This window comes from Salvelinus namaycush, chromosome 24, assembly GCF_016432855.1.
Source record: "Salvelinus namaycush isolate Seneca chromosome 24, SaNama_1.0, whole genome shotgun sequence".
Taxonomy (NCBI): Eukaryota; Metazoa; Chordata; class Actinopteri; order Salmoniformes; family Salmonidae; genus Salvelinus; species Salvelinus namaycush.
Window position 1 is genome coordinate 6,633,716 of NC_052330.1, and position 19,090 is coordinate 6,652,805.

General features: G+C 43.9%; 1 protein-coding gene across 1 annotated transcript in view; it reads right to left on the bottom strand.

Annotated features, from left to right (window-relative positions):
• LOC120019258 (collagen alpha-1(XII) chain-like) overlaps nt 1-19,090 on the bottom strand; it is an 89,041-nt gene that overhangs the window by 1,866 nt on the left and 68,085 nt on the right. Inside the window, exons 41-62 of the mRNA XM_038962573.1 lie at nt 17,909-18,054; nt 17,664-17,738; nt 16,645-16,784; nt 16,369-16,492; nt 15,938-16,081; nt 15,597-15,761; nt 15,426-15,464; nt 15,158-15,296; nt 12,976-13,118; nt 12,247-12,356; nt 6,904-7,062; nt 6,552-6,629; nt 4,836-4,922; nt 4,333-4,386; nt 3,825-3,920; nt 3,187-3,240; nt 1,838-1,891; nt 1,673-1,726; nt 1,228-1,299; nt 1,056-1,091; nt 895-961; nt 575-760 (exon numbers count right to left, since the gene is read on the bottom strand). Coding sequence (XP_038818501.1) covers nt 575-760; nt 895-961; nt 1,056-1,091; nt 1,228-1,299; nt 1,673-1,726; nt 1,838-1,891; nt 3,187-3,240; nt 3,825-3,920; nt 4,333-4,386; nt 4,836-4,922; nt 6,552-6,629; nt 6,904-7,062; nt 12,247-12,356; nt 12,976-13,118; nt 15,158-15,296; nt 15,426-15,464; nt 15,597-15,761; nt 15,938-16,081; nt 16,369-16,492; nt 16,645-16,784; nt 17,664-17,738; nt 17,909-18,054 — 2,222 coding nt within the window. The remainder of the gene's footprint in view (nt 1-574; nt 761-894; nt 962-1,055; nt 1,092-1,227; nt 1,300-1,672; nt 1,727-1,837; nt 1,892-3,186; nt 3,241-3,824; nt 3,921-4,332; nt 4,387-4,835; nt 4,923-6,551; nt 6,630-6,903; nt 7,063-12,246; nt 12,357-12,975; nt 13,119-15,157; nt 15,297-15,425; nt 15,465-15,596; nt 15,762-15,937; nt 16,082-16,368; nt 16,493-16,644; nt 16,785-17,663; nt 17,739-17,908; nt 18,055-19,090) is intronic.

Consider the following 19,090-nt stretch of genomic DNA (forward strand, 5'->3'; position numbering starts at 1 on the left):
TGCAGGGGGTGGGGGGGGGGGGCGGGGATAGACATTTCCTGAGCCACTGAAAACAGTCTGAGGCAGGCTTATGGAAAGACACACAGAAATACAGACATGACCACTGAGATGAATGGAATATGTTGTGAAGATGAGACTTTGGAAAAGGTCTGTGAAGGCTTCATTCCATTGCTATCGCAGCAATTCTAAGACAGAATTGTATGTCTATGGGAAAATGTCCAGTCTTTGTTCCAACCGTGACAATACCACACAGCAAGAGACACTAGTTAAGCCTACTGCTACTGAACAGCTGGGTCAGGGGTGTCAATTCCTGGAGGTCCATGTGTCTGTTGGTTTTTGTTACTTCCTTTCAATTTGTAGTAAGACCTAGACAACCAGGTGAGGGGAGTTCCTAAATAATCAACAACCTTAATTGGTCAATCGAGTACAAGGGAGGAGAGAAAATCCGCTGGCATACTGCCGTCCAGGAATTGAGTTTGACACCCTAGAGCTAAACCTATTGATAAACCGCTTTATCAGTTAACATAGTGGAATTCTTGGGCTCCTGACAGTCATGGACATCCTGACGACGTACCTCTCTCTCCTTGCTGGCCAGGTTGTCCTGAACTTCCTGGGAATCCATTCCTGCCTGTCTGTCCGGGCTCTCCACGGGGACCCTGGTTACCGCTGGGCCCAGGGGCTCCGGGGGGACCTGGGTTGTTGCTACTACGGTAACCGCTGGGAATCTGGTTCAGCATGGAATTGACTCTACTCATTTGTCCTGAAAAACAATGATAAACATAAACATTGAGAAGGCAACAGACATTTCATGAAAGGCAGACTCTGTTAGGACTTTGATTTCTCTCTGGTGAAAGTACTACTTACAAATGCAGTGCTGAAAAAAGGCCCACTCACCATTTACTATCTGCTCACACACTTGTCTGGCAATGGACCGCATCATGTTCTGAGGAGCAAAGTCGCCCTAGAAACAAACAGAGAGGAAAGGCTTGGTGATGAATATACATGATTTACTGAGGTTCAAAACGTGGAGCTAGAACCCTGGAGATGTTACTCACTCTCTCTCCTCTGTCCCCTTTAATACCATTGGCTCCCTGAAATGAAAAATACAAGGCCGTTACATCTCACTGCACACAGATGTATGTACTGTATGACACAAAAAATGTACCTTTCCGTGGTGTGCATGACATACAGAACTGTTTTATGAGATTTGGTGAGATGGATGCTTACCGAAACACCTGTGTCACCAGGCTTTCCTGGTTTTCCTGAAGCCCCAGGCATTCCAGGAGATCCAGGAGGTCCCTGAATAGTGACAAGAACAAAATAACCAATCAAATACATGTATTGCACCATGCTCTTCAAGGGACCACAATGGGAAGTCATTGACTTTGTGTTATCCCTGTATGTATTTTTTTTTAACTCGCAAATAAAACAATCAATCAATCCAGTGACACAAACAAAAGAACCAATCAGATACAGTGACACAAACAAAAGAACCAATCAGATACAGTGACACAAACAAAAGAACCAATCAGATACAGTGACACAAACAAAATAACCACTCAGATTACACTCAAGAAACTTCTGGTCTGTCTTTACTATAGTGTAGGAGAGGCTGAGTTTGACAGTTCTTAAATGTCTTTATTCTCCCTGACTTTACTTTGACTGAGCATACCATTGGTCCTGTTGGACCTCTGGATCCAGCCTGTCCTTCCTTTCCTTGGGGTCCCTGCATTCACAACACACAGACAATAGAGTTAAACAAGTTGAGCTGATGGGATGAAGTTCATTTGACAGACATTGCATGATCATTAGACAATGGCCCATTGATTTTACTTACCCTCGGTCCAGCAGGTCCGATTGGGCCGATGGTCCCAGCTTTCCCAGGTGGACCCTGGGGAAAAAGGCGGAAACACAGCCCACGTCAGAGCTGGACTTTCTTTTTTGCTTCCTCACAGCTCACATTAACACAGGCCACCTACCTTTGACCAACCAACTCAAACCAGTTTATTTAACCACCAGTTTTCTGTGTGTCAAACAGTACATTTCCCATTTATTTCAAATTTCCTCTTTAAACCCTGCTCACTTTTGTATTGTCAAATCCTCTCTAGCCTTTGATGCTTCGCATAAAATGTACAGGGAACATAATATATTCCAGATCTGTTTTATTGGCCATTATAAATCAGGACTGCATACTCTGCAAGTCGTTAAATGCATGTTGTTATATCATCTGTTCTATCATGGTCACCTGCAAACACTACCCACAATCTATTTAAGCGATGGGTTCACCAAGGCTTTTATCTTGGAATTGATCATTATTTTACACTGGTAATTCATTCTCCAGTGTCTTGTGGCATCAACAAACCTGCAATTCTAAACAGAGGTAAAACAAAAATGTAGGGAGGGGGAAGGCTTTGTTCCCAATTGACTCCTCTGCATAGAAGTACTCTGAGTTTACTGGTAGACACAAAGGGGGCTTCTCATTTTTTATCAGTAAATAAAAGGGGCAGGCTTTTTCTAGAAATACAAAGATGCCATTTCATGTATGAGGACTGGAGGGGGCTATTTGTTCATGGCGTTGTGAGTTTAATGGAAACCATCTCAGAGGATCTCTAAAATGCAGACGTATGACGACACATGGAAGTGCATCGTTGTCCTGTAAAACGTCACAGGCGAAGCCTGGTAATCATTGATGGGCTCCCATAATGTTGTCAATATTGGTGAAATAGAAGAGCCAGCTATGTTATGTGAGCAGAGTAAGGCTCGTTTACCATTATGTTCTGCGTAGCGATGCCATCTATCATATAGGTTTAGTATATTAAAAAGATGGGAGTCCATGAAACTGGATTTTCCATTCTTCCATTCTATATCACCTCATCAGCTTTGTGTGGACCATAGTACAACTGACACAAAGAGGAAGGCCTAATGTGCACGGCCTAACCAGAAGCCCCTGGTCAAGAAGCATTGTATATCAAGGTGATTTGTTTCCCACTCAGTTATTCTTAACTACAAGAAAGATTGAATACAGATTTGGGAATCTCAACCTGCCTCTTCGTGAGTTCTCCTCATATGAAATATTGTCTGTGGATTGAAGAGAGGCCAGAGAAGCAGCATATCTGTACCCTGTGAATTATCCCTGATTTACTGTTCTAAACCACAGCCAGGCCGGTGAGCCAAAGCAGCACTCACTTTCTGTCCAGGTAGCCCAGAATCACCAGCTTCTCCTTTCGGTCCTTGGCGGCCCTGAAACAGCGGAGGGAGAAACACATTCACACTCAGTGTATAACAACATAATACTTCCTCCAAACTCAACACTCGCTAACCTTTAGGTGACAGATCTAAGAAAATGTGTCGTGCCAATCTGCCTTTAACCCAAGATAAACACGCTGTGATGAGAGTTCTGTGCGAGATGTGTGGAAGTGTATTGGTGATGTCTGAACAGTCTAATGGCAATTTCCTTCTTTTTTTTTTGCGAAGAAGTGGATAAACATTCGTCTTGAGTTTGGGTGCTTTTCAGCGAAGGAAATCCCAGTGGTGATTAATGTAGCATTGAGCATTGAGCATTGAGATTAGGCTGGTTTAACATGTCCCTAGACATGAAGAAATGCAGGCTCAACAGGCCACAATTACTCTGCAGCTTGTGATTCCCTTACATAATAAACTGACAAAATTATTCCTATTTGGTGTGTGGCGGTATCGTGGGATTTACGTGTAACTGCTGGAAACGAGCCGTGTGCAGCAGCAACGCCTGTGGCTGGGGAGAGGGGAGTGTGTGTGGCGTGTGGAATGTGTGAGTGCGGAGTGTTCAGTGTAAGAGTGAGACTCACAGCTTCTCCTGGAATAGACAGCCCGCTAGATCCTTGAGGGCCAGGCAGACCCATAGGTCCTGGCAATCCTGTATCTCCACGCGGTCCAATTGGACCCTACCAGAGAAACAAAGACAAGAGATAAGAATCAATTAGACCTGGAAAGAATGTTGCTCTTGAGATCTCCAGACTGAAAATGGCAGTGCAGTCAAATATGCTACTGTTGCAATCTCTGGAAGAAGGCACCAGAAACCGTGGAATGCCTACACTGTCAAACCAAGCCTCCCTGAAATTTCGAGAAGACTAACATACTCCTAATAAGTGAATTCAGATGTGTTTCTTCCTCTTCAAAGCCATGAAACTGTAAACAGTTTCTCAGTTTTCATCAAGAGCAGAAAAAGCTTTAAAATATCCCACATTCTCCAAACTGTGTCAAATGCCATGACCACTTTAGGACTTGCCTGCCATCGGTTACAGCCCTGCAGTCCTAAAGAGGGAATGTGAGAGGTGAGGTTAGTGAGGTACTTACAGCCGGGCCAGTCTCTCCTCTTTCGCCCCGGGGACCTTTGCTACCGGGTGCGCCCTGGTGAAGAAAGATCATTTGTCAAGTTAACACAGGGAGAGAAGGGAGTGTCCAGAAGCTCTGACCCACACTCATGATGGATACTCCCTCCCTGGGGGCTTCATAATCATCACTGTAGTTTCCTTCTGGCTTGCCCTTTTAAAATGAAATACAAGCCAACTTCTATTGTGCAGTGTACAGTCAGTCCTACATAACGAATGCATGTCAGAGGCAACTGTACAGTACATAAATCAAAATGGGTCAAAAAGAGACTTTCCGATCGGCAGATCAATGAGTTCACTAGAAACCCTGGCCTGCAGCATAGAGATGAAAGGAAAACAAGTCCTAAATGGCACCTCATTCCCCATGTAGTGCCTTATGGGCCCTGATCAGAAGTAGTGCACTAAAAAGGGAACAGAGTGCCATTTTGGAGACAAACAGAGAGTGTAGTGGGCGTATCTGGTCCTTACCACTGCCCCCTGTGTTCCCTGGGGTCCTGTGCTTTCCGAGGTACATGTGCAGGCGTTGGGGAGGGACGGGCACTTGGACTCTTCTCTCTGATAACAGGGGAGGGAACAGACAAAGAGACGGGGTGAGCTGCGGTAACTAGAAGGAGTTGGGCTGAAACACAGACCCATTACTGACTGTAAGTCTCTCCAGATAAGAGCGTCTGCTAAATGACCGAAATGTAATGTAAATGTAAGCAGAGGAAGGGTCAGGAGGTTACAGGATAAACTAATGTTATTAGTTTGTACCAGCAGTACGGTATATCTCAAGGAAGACAAACCGATGAAGTACATGCTCACTAGATAAGAGCAATATTTTATAGAACAACTCTAATCAGGCAGATGTGTTGGCATGCAACCCTATACAGCCTGAGTTTCCAGGAAGTCCATTGTTGTAAGCCCTACCCACAAGACATGAAACACATTAAAACACATTCTGGGTGTCCAACCAACAGAAATTGTGCAGCTCTGATTTGTTGAAACAGAGGCGTGTTCTTGGATATCTCTGGCGGAACAAAAGTCCAGATCAAACAGGGGCATTGTCTTGACAGTTTGGCATTGTTTTCTGTTGGATGTACGTATTGTTGAAGGCCGTTCAAAGTTGTGATGCCTTTACAGTCGATAGCCGTTGCTTCTCCGCCTACCGGCCGGGCTCTGGGGCAGCGTATCTGCAAATCAGCAACACTCTCTCCTTGACAAAAGGTGTTTGAAGCTGCAGCTGGGCCATTTAAACACAGTCATGGTTCTTTAACAGTCAGGACAGGAGACCATAATTATAGAATGGCCAACTAGGATTGTAAAATGAATGTGCCTCACAAACATCCATTGAGAGTCTTCCAAGAGTTTGAATAATCAAAGAAGAAAAAAACAGAGATTTCCTGTTCAAACTGATTAACGTTCCTTTTCTGCTGCCAAAATGTGCTCTGTACTGGAGGCACTTTTTCATTCAGCTTCGACTTTGACATATTAGAGAGAACAACTGCATATGGGTGGTCAGTGAAGTGCTAATCATGCCATACTAGCTGCTCGCCATTCCCCTTTCCATAGGTTGAGTGAAATATACTAAGCCCTCTGTCTGCACATGATTTGACCATTGGGAATCAGATTTGCAGGGATGCAGTTTCACTTTTACTGCATCTGTTATACAAGTTATCAGGACAGCGTTAGAATCCAAGACACAGCTGATAAAATACAGGCTTGTTTTTCCATTGTTCCTCTTCACGTGTTCAGGATGAGGTAAGCATGTCCTAAAGCAGAGATGTCCGATGGATATGCATTTGTTTACTGCCGTGTTAAAAGATGAGACAAGCAAGATGCATTGTCTAATTCGCACATGTGCACACGCATGCAGACACACACAACTGGACTTGATCTCAGTCACGGACACTCATGCCAGGCTGAAGGCACACACACTCAGGGGCTCAACGGGTGTCAAGAGGACTATGGATTTGGGTCAGTAAAGATGCTTACAGACTGCTCAAGAGCTTGTTTTGTAGCCTGTTACGTTGTCCCGCCTCTCCCCTCCAGGGAGGTCCAGGTGTAGGGTGAAGTTTCCCCTAGTCACTGATCTGCATTTTCCCCACTAATGGTTAAGGTTAGGATTGGGGGAGAGGAAGCTGATCCTAGATCTGTACCGTGGGGAAATTTCAGCGGAGGTCCACTGAGGCTCCTCGTACTCACCATAGACGGAAGGTCACAGCATCTGTCTCTGCTCGTCCAGCCCAGGGTGCACACTATATCGAACATCTGGAGCTGGAACTGTGGAACAGAATAAAAAAAAGGAAACTTACATACTTCCTCCGCATCCCAAAATATAAAATAAGAAAACAAGGAGAACGTGCAGACAGAGAGCCCGCGGAGCATCAGATAAGGATAACAGGCACATTCCACTTGAGATGCACTGTGTTGGAGGGAGTGAGCTTCAAGGCTTCCTCCTGTCATAACAGCACTCAGATACACAGGAGCACTAAAACCGTCATGCTAGTAGGCTTGTAGGTCCATATCCTTTCATGTTGTATGACAGTTCACTTACAGTTGCAGATTCACCCTTGGAGCCAATGGACTTGGACATTTTGCCAAGAACTTGATAGCCATCTGTGGACGTGTTTCCAGCTTCCTTAATCTCCTTGTCCGCCACCTCTTGGCAGTCGAGGTTCAGCTTGACTTTGGTGGGGGAAACAAGGAGGTGGAGCTGCAGACAGAAAAGATTAGATTTGTTACATTCTTCGTCCAGGACATACTTTCGTCTAGGACCGTCTGCTGTCTATCCTAAAACTCCGCAAATCATTGGGTTATCTGGGGTTGGCAACAGAGCACAGAGAGACACAGGGTGTATTTGGATGTGTTATTTCCTCTCCTTGATGTGTTGTGCCTTGAATCTCTCCAAAAGAGATAGGCCAGAGTACAACAACAAGAGCAGCACACAAACATGATGTCAATGTGTTCCGATGATGTACAGCATCCTAAAAGTGCACACAGGATAAGATACGCTCAGGATAAGATAATCACCAAAGTTCCATCGATGTCATCTCCATTCACTGTTAAATACATAACATTAGTCATATGGCATGTCATATCATCAGTAAGATTTAGCGAGTGTGGTAGAACACTGTAGGAAATGCCGGATCAGCTGTTTGGTTGCCTACTGATTTACAGAACACCGCCATCCATTCATCTGTCTCATTTACTTTGCGGTGATGGGTTTAAAGTGATGTGGTGCACACCAAGGATGAGTCTTTCCACCACTGTGTTTCACAGAGTCAATGTACACACTACGTCGCTCGTCCTTACTCAGATCGACCTCACCACATTTTCTGATGATGTTGTTTTGTGGCGCGACGTAAGAAGTGCTCCCTTTCTACTCTTTCCCTATATTGCCAAACGTTCAGAGGCTAGCTGCTGTTCTGGGGAGTTCAGCTGTAGCCCAGTGACCACATTCTTACTGAGCATGCAAAATGATACTGTACAGTACCAAGCCATGGAGTCAGCCCCAGAGGTTTGACAACCACACACTGTTTAATTCATTGTGGTCAACAAATGTACAGCTATGTTTAGCCGACCGCGAGCAGAGGAAACTCAGATCTCAGGATTCTTCTCGGAGAGCGTGCAGACAGACAGCGGAGCACGCGCCGCAATTTATGGAAACTGTGAGTCTGTTTTGGACGGCAAGAGGGTAAATAAGGTAACGGTACTGTGAGAAAGCAACTCGGCTCAGGGAAATGACATCATCGTCAGCGCTCTAACGTGAAGAAGAAATGCAGCACCTCTAGGAATGCTCTACACAGCCTCAGACTGTCTCCAGTTTAAGACCTCTGGCTGAGCGATTCAAACACAGCAATACAACAAATCACCTTGTCGCCTATCAAGAATCAGACACACTAAACCTTCGACCCTAAGAAAAGGGATACCAAGATGCTATCGTAACCAAAAGGCAAAATGTGGTGTGCAGCAGGCAGCACCGCGAAGATGGCATTCCCTGTGAGCTCACTGATGTGACATCCACGTTACAGATGTTGGAGTTTCCCTTGACCTCTGGTCAGTGACTGGGACAGATTATACAGCTCCTCCCAGACCTTCTACCATCATATGACCATATCCTCTCTCTCTCTCTCTCTCTCTCGCTCTCTCTCACTCTCTCTCGCTCTCTCTCGCTCTCTCTCGCTCTCTCTCTCTCTCTCTCTCTCTGACATGACCATCGTCTAACACGTATTAGCCTTTTCATTCACAAGTCTTGGGTGTTCTCTATCCATTCGGACTACATATGGTTTGCGTTTTGCTCACTGACTCAAGCTTCCATGAAACCCATATGCCTTTATTTGAGTATTATTTGGTACAATATGCATTAGGTTGTTATTGTATTATCCAAACACAAGACGGTGGTTTTTGATAATGAATTAAATGTTTGATACGTTCAGCGTGGTGAAAAGCAGAGTCCATACGGTCAGGGTATGTCAACACTCATTTATCATCTTTGTGGATATTTAAACGAATTCCTAACGACTATTAATCATGGTTTAAGAAACCGCTTTAGCGTTTGATTCCTGAGGGTCTGCTAAACCTACTGTATGCTTACCGTAATCTTAGTGGAAAGAAAGGGTTACTGGCGAGAGAACAAAGCATTCAAACTGTCATCAGAAACAGGCAAATAGAGATGGTTTATAACAGGCGTTTTCAAACTGGGTTACAGACTGTCTGCATATTGCACCAAATAGGTACTGAACGGGGTCCGCAATTTTTTTATATATATTTTTTTGCTAGCTGCAACATAATAACACCATGGATAACATTTTAATTTCTCTGCATCCATTCTAGCTAGCTTTAGCGCAATGACTGGAAGTCTACAGGAACAATTAGCATGCTGGCTGTTCCTGTTCATCCGACTCTGGGGAAGTAGATAAAAGGCTCCAGTGCCAAAACCTCGAACTACCCCTTTAATATGGAGAAAATTACAGTAATAGGATCTAATTACCAAATGTTTTCTGTATAGAAAATTCTTAGGCTTATTTCCTGCAATTCTACACATTTTGTCATGGAGTGCAAAGAAAATGTTGCTATTTTAAAGCAAATTTTCTCACAATTTTATACATTTTGCTATGTCTAATGTGTATTCATGATATATTTGAGTGACTACAAATTACAACAATATCTATGGGCTAACAAAACTAAATTTAAAAAAACTAGTTCTAGAACTGGACACTTATGACAAATTATAAATAGCTCTCTAAGATATGTAATGACTAACATGACAAGAGGAAGTGATGATGCACTACCCAATTTCGAAATTGCCCCTTGTGCATTCTACTATTACAACTTTCAAGAGTAAGTTTAATACAGAATCGGTGACCCGTCCTCGTGCTAACCTCATTAGCATGAGGTTGTAAGAAACCAAAACAAATCCCAGGACATAGACATATCTGATATGGGCAGAAAGCTTAAATTCGTGTTACCCATAAAAGATATTAAACTACGTATATATTTTTAGAATACCATCTTTGAAAACTAACAATCAAATAAAAGCTAGACAGTCAGGGAGAATAATACAAATAAAAAACTGCATTCAGGGCACATGGCTATTGATTTTGTTCTAATGTTTGAGGATTTCTGTTTGTTTGAATTTCAGTACGATTTTCTCCAAACCGCCAAGATACCTTTATCTGTCTAGCTAATAGACTATGTTTGAGTTTACACTTCCTCTTCCAATGAACTGTGGGGAGGTCAAAATAAAGAAACTGCCTACCTAATCTGTTCATTTTAAAATGTTGATTACTTTTATTTGCCATTATCATTCACCTGATAATAAGTCACAATGTGATTGCATTTTTTACTAAGATATGATGGGGGTTCCTGGGTCGCCGGTTTGCCTGGGCAGGGGTCCCTGGACATGAAAAGTTTGAAAACAAGTGGCTTATACAATAGTCACAGTGAGGATTTTTTTTATTGGCTGATATAATGGAATTGTATTTTGACCCAATATACACACAGGAGGCTCCCAATTCCTTGAGTGGAGCACATCTGTTAAACCTATTTTAGCGAGTTTTGTATCATCGGCGGTAACTAAGACCTTTCAAACGCTGAATTAGCAATTTCCTGACTGCTTAGGTCGAGGTAAATCAGCCTTGCGGTGAAGCAGTGCAACGCGGCTGTTTCAAAGCCCATAGCCCTCCTCACCACACAACACTTTCCTAAACCTGCCAGAGTTGGCTAAGAAAACAAACCAGGACATCAATCAAATAAGGGAGTGAGAGTCTGGGTTCAAGCTAGCCCATCTAAATTGTGTTTGTTTATGCTGCATATGCTGGCAGCAGGGAGAGAAGAGTGGGTTCTATAAGTCACCAGTTCTGTAACTGACACAGTCATCTACTTCTTAAAAACACATTATGCATTCTGCAAAGGAAAGTTTCAACCGCTATACTGACTGAGGGAAATTACAAGTGAAAAGCGCTTACACTACTCAATCCCTACTCATTACTGTCTGTCTGTGAGTCTGTCACTGTAAGAAGTGTGGTTGAGGCCCTGTCCCCAGTGGGAGCTGGAAATTGCCTAGCTTGCGTTCCAAATGGCACCCTATTCCTTACACTTTATTTCAATGTTTTATTTAACTAGGCAAGTCAGTTAAGAACAAACTCTTAGAGCACTACTTTTGAGCCCAGCTGGACAACACTGGGAGAGATAGTGCATACATAACCATGCTGGAAGACTGGGACAGATACAGCATACATAACCATGCTGGGAGGTAAACCACAGAACAGAGTCGCCGCCCCTACAGCAACGGCGAGAATTCCCCTGCGGTCGGCTACCAGAGGCAACAGAGGCAAGGCTTGCATCCAACATCCAGGCAGAGAAACGGCAGCAGAGCCAAAAATGGGATAGCGATAGATAAAGAGAGAGAAAGAGAGAGAGAGAGAGAAAGGCAGGCAGAAAAACCTCCCCCCAGCCTGGCATTCCACTGCCTCTCTGATGTAATTGTTTAATAGTTATAGCAGTGACCCAATATTTTCCAGACTAGCACGCCAGCAGCGACTAGCAGTACATTTTAATGGTCTCCGCAAAAGGACTTATAGATTCTAGTGAACGTTTGTGATAGCGTTGTGAAATGACTATGTCCACAGCCCCTATGAGCACACGGCTCTGACCTTATGGTAAATGGAAACTCCAGTAAGTACCAGCGGGAAGTACTTCCATATAGCTCTTAATGCACAGAGTATACACGGACTGCCTATGGTTAATCTTTAGTGGTCTCCCTCCCTCAGGTTACAACTTAATGCACTAATCCAAGAGATCCAAGAGATCAAATATGTCAACAGAGTCTGATTTCTCTGCCCCACTTAGTCCAGTTTCTCTCTGGAAACCAACAGCCATCGAATTAGAGCCCAATGTGGAGTTGGAGCTGGACCAAACATGACCACTTCAGCTTAGCATGAAACCAGTCATTTGATTAGCTTCAAAGTCCAAACAAACTGGTAAAAGATCAATGGCCACTTCTATCGCTTGATTACTTTGAGAGGCTTTGATTACCATCAATAACGTCAATCTATGCGTCATGTAACATTGGGGTTTATACAACTTACAGCCAAAGACCATCTGTTTGCATGAGCAGACACTGTTCTGCAGAACACATGTCTGTAGCTGTATCAGGAGGTACACCTCCTGTAATATACAATGTATCAGGAATGCCAGGTATCCCTTCTCATTATCTGTGTATCCTCAGGACATGCAAGTTTACAGCAAGAAGAAAAGAGACAACTGTGATTGATGTGCCATACCTCAAGTCCAGTCGCCAAGCCCTTGAATGTTCTATAATCTGGCCATTAACTTCACTACACCCAGTATATTCCTCCAATCCCAACAGTCACGCAGACAGGCAGTCAGGGTTTACCTTGTGGAAGCTTCCATGGAAGATTCTCTTCACTTGGTCATTGTCGAATGTGACCCTCTGGATCTCCCCCCTCGTATCCTTGTTATAATACGAAATCGTTTGGCTGGAAGCTGAATAGAGAAAAAAAAACGAGTTTGAGGAGAGAAAAGAAAGAGGTTACAGATAGCTCTCCAACGTCGCATTAGGACTTGGTGTCATGCAAAGCTCCTAAACTAGAAACAGGACTCCAATACCATTATCATCAATGGGCAGTTTATCATAAAGTAGATATGCTTTGTGAAAGCTGCATCACAAACAACATGGTCGGTGCTTTATAAAGGCCAGCTGAAGATAGCTTATACAGGATGCTGGAACCGGAGGAGGGTGAGTGTGGTTACTGAGGGAGACCAAAGCAGCCCTGTGCTCTGGAGCCCATTACGATCCCTTCACTGCTCCCATGAGAGAATATCAGACAGAACAACATAAATCTATCTACAGCTGCTGGATATGATATCTCCTCCTCACACAACCCTACTTCCTCCTTCCTCTATGGCTGTGTCACAAATGGCACCCTATTCCCCATGAAGTGTACTACTTTTTGACCAGGATACATATGCTTCCGGTCAAAAGTAGTGCACTATGTAGGGAGTAGGGGGTCATTTGGGATGCAACACCAGTAACATCTTGTAACCCTCATTGTAAACCCTCTGTCCTTGACCCCTTCAAATCCCCAGAGCTACAGAGCCTTACGATCAATGGTGACCCCGACTTCAGGCTTGTCGTCCTTGGTGGACACCTGCCAGATGTCAAAGGCCTCGTTGGGTGTGTCCGGGAGGAGACGGAACATCATGATGATGGTGTAGGAGTGAGGTAGTCCGTCTGGGTGGATCTCCCTGTTCAAACCCCCACAAAACCCCAACAATAAGACTGACCATTAAAAAAAAAGACGAAATACACAATAATCAATTCACCATTAATATACATGTGTACAGTATTACTCTATGCCTATGAACCCCCGTGATGTGGCTGATGTTTTTCCATAGAGTCGCAAGCAGAGGTAAAACTCTGAGGCGGAAGGTTAAGCTGACTGGAGATATACAGTATTTGATAGGCCTACTGTGCGGCTGATAAAACGATGAGAGATGTACGGTGTAGGAGATAGACAGTGTAGTTGGATGTCTCGGAGCTACGTGGGATGAGTGAACCCAGCAGCATGCCAGAACTTCAGATTGAGCTGGAACACTGCTATAGGGCAGTCCATGTTCTGACATGTTGGGACCTGTTGGGTCAGCCAATCACAATAAGCAGAACATTGTACATTTATTGACCTAGTTTAGAGGGGAATGGGGTCTAACATTTTGTCTGAACATAGTTGAGTATGACGTGTCATCTCAAAGTGCCAAACCAACGTTAATACAGTTTTTGCTGCATGGGAAAGGCCCACAAAAAGGTAATGTTTAAAAACAAGTCATTTCTTAACGCCCGCACTCCCTGCATTGACCGACATCTCCTCAGTCTTCCTGGATTCGAGCGGAGACAAGCTTTCAGAGTCTGAGACTATCATTATAATGTGCTGCAACTCAATTATCCCTTAAATCCATTAGCTCACAAAAGTAGTGCAGACATACACTGCAAATTAGTGGATTCGGCTATTTCAGCCACACCCATTGCTGACAGGTGTATAAAATCAAGCACACAGCCATGCAATCTCCATAGGTCAATCAATCAATCACATGTATTTATAAGGCCCTTTCTACACTAGCCGATGTCACAAACAGACATCGACAGTAAAATGACACGTATTGAAGAGATCAGTGACTTTTAACGTAAGTGCTGTTACTGTGAAGTGGCAACGTTTAGGAGAAACAATGGTTCAGCCTCGAAGTGGTAGGCCACACAAGCTCACAGAACGGGACCCCTCACTACAGAGTTTCAAATTGCCTCTGGAAGCAACATCAGCACAATAACTGTTCGTCGGGAGCTTCATGAAATGGGTTTCCATGGCTGAGCAGCCACACACAAGCCGAAGATCACCATGCGCAATGCCAAGCGTCAGCTGGAGTGGTGTAAAGCTCGCCACCATTGGACTCGTTCTCTGAAGTGATGAATCACGCTTCACCATCTGGTTTGGTGGATGCCAGGAGAACGCTACCTGCCCGAATGCATAGTGCCAAGTGTAAAGTTTGGTGGAGGAGGAATAATGATCTGGGGCTGTTTTTCATGTTTCGGGCTAGTCCCCTTAGTTCCAGTGAAGGGAAATCTCCACGCTACAGCATAGAATGACATTCTAAACTATTCTGTGCTTCCAACTTTGTGGCAACAGTTTGGGGAAGGCCTGTTCCTGTTTCAGCATGACAATACCTATGTGCACAAAGCTTTGGTCCATACAGAAATGGTTTGTCAAGATCGGTGTGGAAGAACTTGACTGGCCTCCACAGATCCCTGATCTCAACCGCATCAAACACCTTTGGAATGAATTGGAACGCCGACTGCGAGCCAGAACTAATCACCCAACATCAGTGCCCGACCTCAATAATGCTCTTGTGGTTGAATGGAAGCAAGTCCCCGCAGTAATGTTCCAACATCTATTGGAAAGCCTTCCTAGAACAGTGGAGGCTGTTATAGCAGCAAATGGGGGACCAACTCCATATTAATGCCCATGATTTTGGATTGAGATGTTCGACGAGCAGGTGTCCACGTACATTTGGCTATGCAGTGTACAACCACAAGAATTGACCATTCAAAGCCAAAGACAATGATAGCGTTGTAAAATTCCAGTAACTTTCATAAAATGCACGTGCTATCCAGAAATCCTGGTTGGAGAATTCTGGATTTCCTGATTATTCCCTCCTGATTCCGGGAATCTTCCAAACAGGATTTCTGAAAAACAGATTTTATTTTGTAATCCAAGACAATGGTATCTCCGACTCACGTGGTGGGCTGGGTCAGGAAGGAGTTCTTATGGAGTCTATAGGCTGTGTAGCTGTTGAAGGAACCAGGTTCCATAGACACTCCCTTGATATAGCCATAGGTCTTCTCTGTCAGGTTGAACGCCTCCAGCATTCTGAAGCCTACAGCACAAGGTGAAGAACTCATTTTAAGTTCTAGAACTTCTCAAACCAATGAGGGAATGATGCACGCGGTTTCTGCAGATGGTTCTAATTTGGGATGTACATAAATAATCATCTGAGCATTTTTACCAGGTGATGTGAATCCATTCAGGTAGATCAGGGGACAAGCTGTGAAGATAATATCAAAGATTAGCAACAGTTCAATTTGTTTCGAGAATTTTATCTTGGGCGATAAATGAAATCGCTTACTGCTAAATACTATAAGTGGTATCCAAAATGGCAAACAACAAAACAGCTTACTAGACGTCGCTGTTTCGCAAATGAAGGTCACAAGGTTGTCTTGGATAGTTGCAAAGGCGTCAAAGTCGTCCACAACAAAGATGTGTCTGTCGCTTGGCTTGCTGCCAATGTTCTGCAGCTCAGCAAAATCCACATCGGCAACACCAACCACAAACACACTGTAACCTGGAGAAGGAGCACCTGCATTCTCAGACCTAGGTCAACTACACTATGTGTATGGGGTGATGCTAAAATGCTACAGAGTGCTAATACCTCAATGACAGCATTTACAAGCATTATGGGATATGATTGACAATGGGTTGACTTGAAGATGGCTGTGCAGCAAATTGAGTAACCCTTACCAGCATGCTGCAGTGTGGCAGCGTTTTTCTTCACCTCATCCTGAGAGCGACCGTCTGTGACAGCTACCACAACCTTGGGGACATTCCTCCTCATTCCATTTTCTGGGGCGAACACCTTCTCCTTGACATGCATCAAAGCAGCGCCTGATCAAGAACAAAGAAAGGTAGATTCATTAAGGTGATAGACAACAATATATATTCAAAGGATGGATATTTCAAGACTAAGCAGGCCTGGCTCCGATGAAACATGTTGGTGTAAAGTCACTTTTACAACCAGAGACTAGTGCTGCATCCCAAATGGCATCCTATTCCCTTAATAGTACACTACTTTTGATCAGGGCCCATGAGGCTAAAGAAGTGCACTGTATAGGGAATAGGGGGGCATTTGGGAGACAACCTAGTTGGTGGAAGCTGGGTTTGGGGAGCCTCACCGGTCTTAGTGTTCCCTCCTCGGTACTGGATCAGCTGTAGAGCAGCGAGAGCGTTGCCCTTGTCCGAGTAAGAGTTCAGCCTGAACTCTGTCTTTGCTTCGTCGCTGTACTGCACAAACGACACCTGTTTCCAAAGTAGAAAGCATTACAAGGAGTTATAGTATGATTTCATACCGCACCTATTATTCTAAACAGTTTGCCAAGTTGACTAACGATTACAACTTGCTTTTCCCACTATTACAATGTGCTTTTCCCTCTATTTACAGCACTACACACCTGCATTCCTGTCGATCCGATGACGTCGAAGGCTCCAATCATGCTGAAGACGAACTGCACCACTTTCCGGAAACTGTCTTCTCCAATACTCCACGAGCCGTCAATAAGGAACACCACATCTGCCTTGGCACCTTTGCACACTGAGGCAAAAGAAAAAGAACTCAGTGAACTGCACTTAAAAGATTCCATGGCAGGCACCAGATTCTGGGCTGCCTGGAACACCAGGCCCGATAACAGAGAAAGGCATGATAATGAGAGTCGGCAACCTCAAAAATAAAAACGTCTGCATGAATCTCACAAACAAAATCATTGAGAGAAAGAAATTACATAATGAAGCTATACATGGCAATTATTGGTTTAATTGATCACACTTTCCTGAAAACAAAAAACTAAACTAGGAACATTTGGTTACCATAAAGGCTGGAAATGAACTGCTCTTTAATGTCTTTCTCTCTTAGCACAAAAAACGAGTTGGCAAAACACAAGATAATGTCTGCCTGATGTGATAGAGCACTTTATTTTTGTATCTCTTGCAATCCCCTTCCTCAAAGTCAGAATCCATAAACAAGTTTTACACAATACCTTATCAAACAAACAGCTTCTTTGGACTTTCTCAACACCTAGGTCAGTCATTAGTCAATGGGTGAGTTCCCACTGAAAACCCTGGACAGTCTGTGTCGAGCATGTGGCGGCCATAACATAACATGTGGCGGCCATAACACTGGCACCACTCTGATCTAGAGGAAATATGTCTGCAGGTCTCTGCTTCTGCCAAATAGTGAGATTTTGATGGCATTGCATGTTTTCTGAACCTGGTTTTTTATGACTCTCAACTAATCGCACTAAAACACACTCAAATTCAAATGTCGTGACTTTGCACTTGACACCTAGTTTGGACTCCAAGGAAGGCTTCAAATGTTCCATATAGCATTGGTGAATGTGGTGCCGTTTGGTGCTTTGGCACTATGGAGGTGATGGATACTGTATATCATAGTCATCATGGCGCCATTGGTTCTTACCTGCCCATGCAGGTGGAATGGTAGGTGGTGGTGGAGGAGTAGGGGGTGGCGTTGGGGCTTCAGTAGGTTTGACCACTTTGAGAAAGAGACAACAAAGTGTCAGTAAACATCAACAAAGAAATTACAAATTCGGACAGCACATTGGCACCACTTTTGTAAAAAGCTGAAGACTACTTAGGTAACTGCCCTGACAGTAAGTCACTGGATAAGAGTGTCTGCTAAATTACTCAAATGTAAATACTCACATGTTCTCTCTTTGGTGCTGACTCCAGGGCCCTCGAGGTTAGGGGTCTGAACGAACACGGTGGCGCTGTAAAGAGCGTCAGGGGAGAGCCCCTTGAAGCAGTACTGACTCTGAGCTGCAGTGATGGTGATCTCCTGCTGACCTTTACTGGAGGCTACACACAGACAAAACAAAGAGAAATATGAGACATGTTGACATATGTTGAGAAGAGAAACATGTTGACACGTGTTGACTGCCGAGGCCGCTGCCTGAAACGTTGCTCCTCGTAAAAATCACGGGTCTTCTCTGAGTACGAAAAGCAGAGTTAATGCCATTCAGCTGGGGCTATGACAGTGCTGCGGTAAAGCACATAGATGTAATATCGGTGTTGTCACGCTACACATGTAATTCAATATGAATTGTTTTGGGGAAAATGCAGAAAGTTTTCCAAAATGTCGTATTTTTGGTCAAATGAACCATGAGACCAAGACAATGGCCTTATAAGGGCAAATATCCCCTCAATCACTTCTCCTGGGCTGACCCCTTGCTGCTCAAGGTAGAAGACCAAGATTATTGCGCAGAGATGTATCCTATGATCCTCATTCCTCAACCACATTCCACTTCAGTAACAAACAATTGGCATTCTAATACTGACTTGGAAGCTCAGTCTGTCTGGGAAGCATCTTTAAAAGGTCGCTAGCTTTTCAAACCTTGGGGACTGTTTACTTTCGGTGAGTGTTCTCTACAGCAGTTGTCTTTCTCACACAAGCAAAGCCTGCTTAAGTTTGGAAATGTGTCATGGGTAATGATTACCATGTTCATATTTAAATCCTTGAGATAATGCTTCTTGTTTTTAAAAGTTTATACCTCTACTGAAAAGAAATTGGGAACAAAATAATGATTGTGCCGTTATACAATACATAGCCTAATAGTCTACCGCGTATTACGCACGGCAGAATTAATATTATTATTTTTTACGATTTCATATGTCTTTGGTAAAAAATTGATCTAGCCTATATGATTCTCCAAAATGAAACAAACTCTAGTAGGTCGAAGGAATTGTCCGTAGTGTTCCGAGACAGGATTGTGTCGAGGCACAGATGTGGGGAAGCGTACCAAAAATGTCTGCATCATTGAAGGTCTCCAAGAACACAGTGGCCTACATCATTCTTAAACGGAAGTTTGGAACCACCAAGACTCTTCC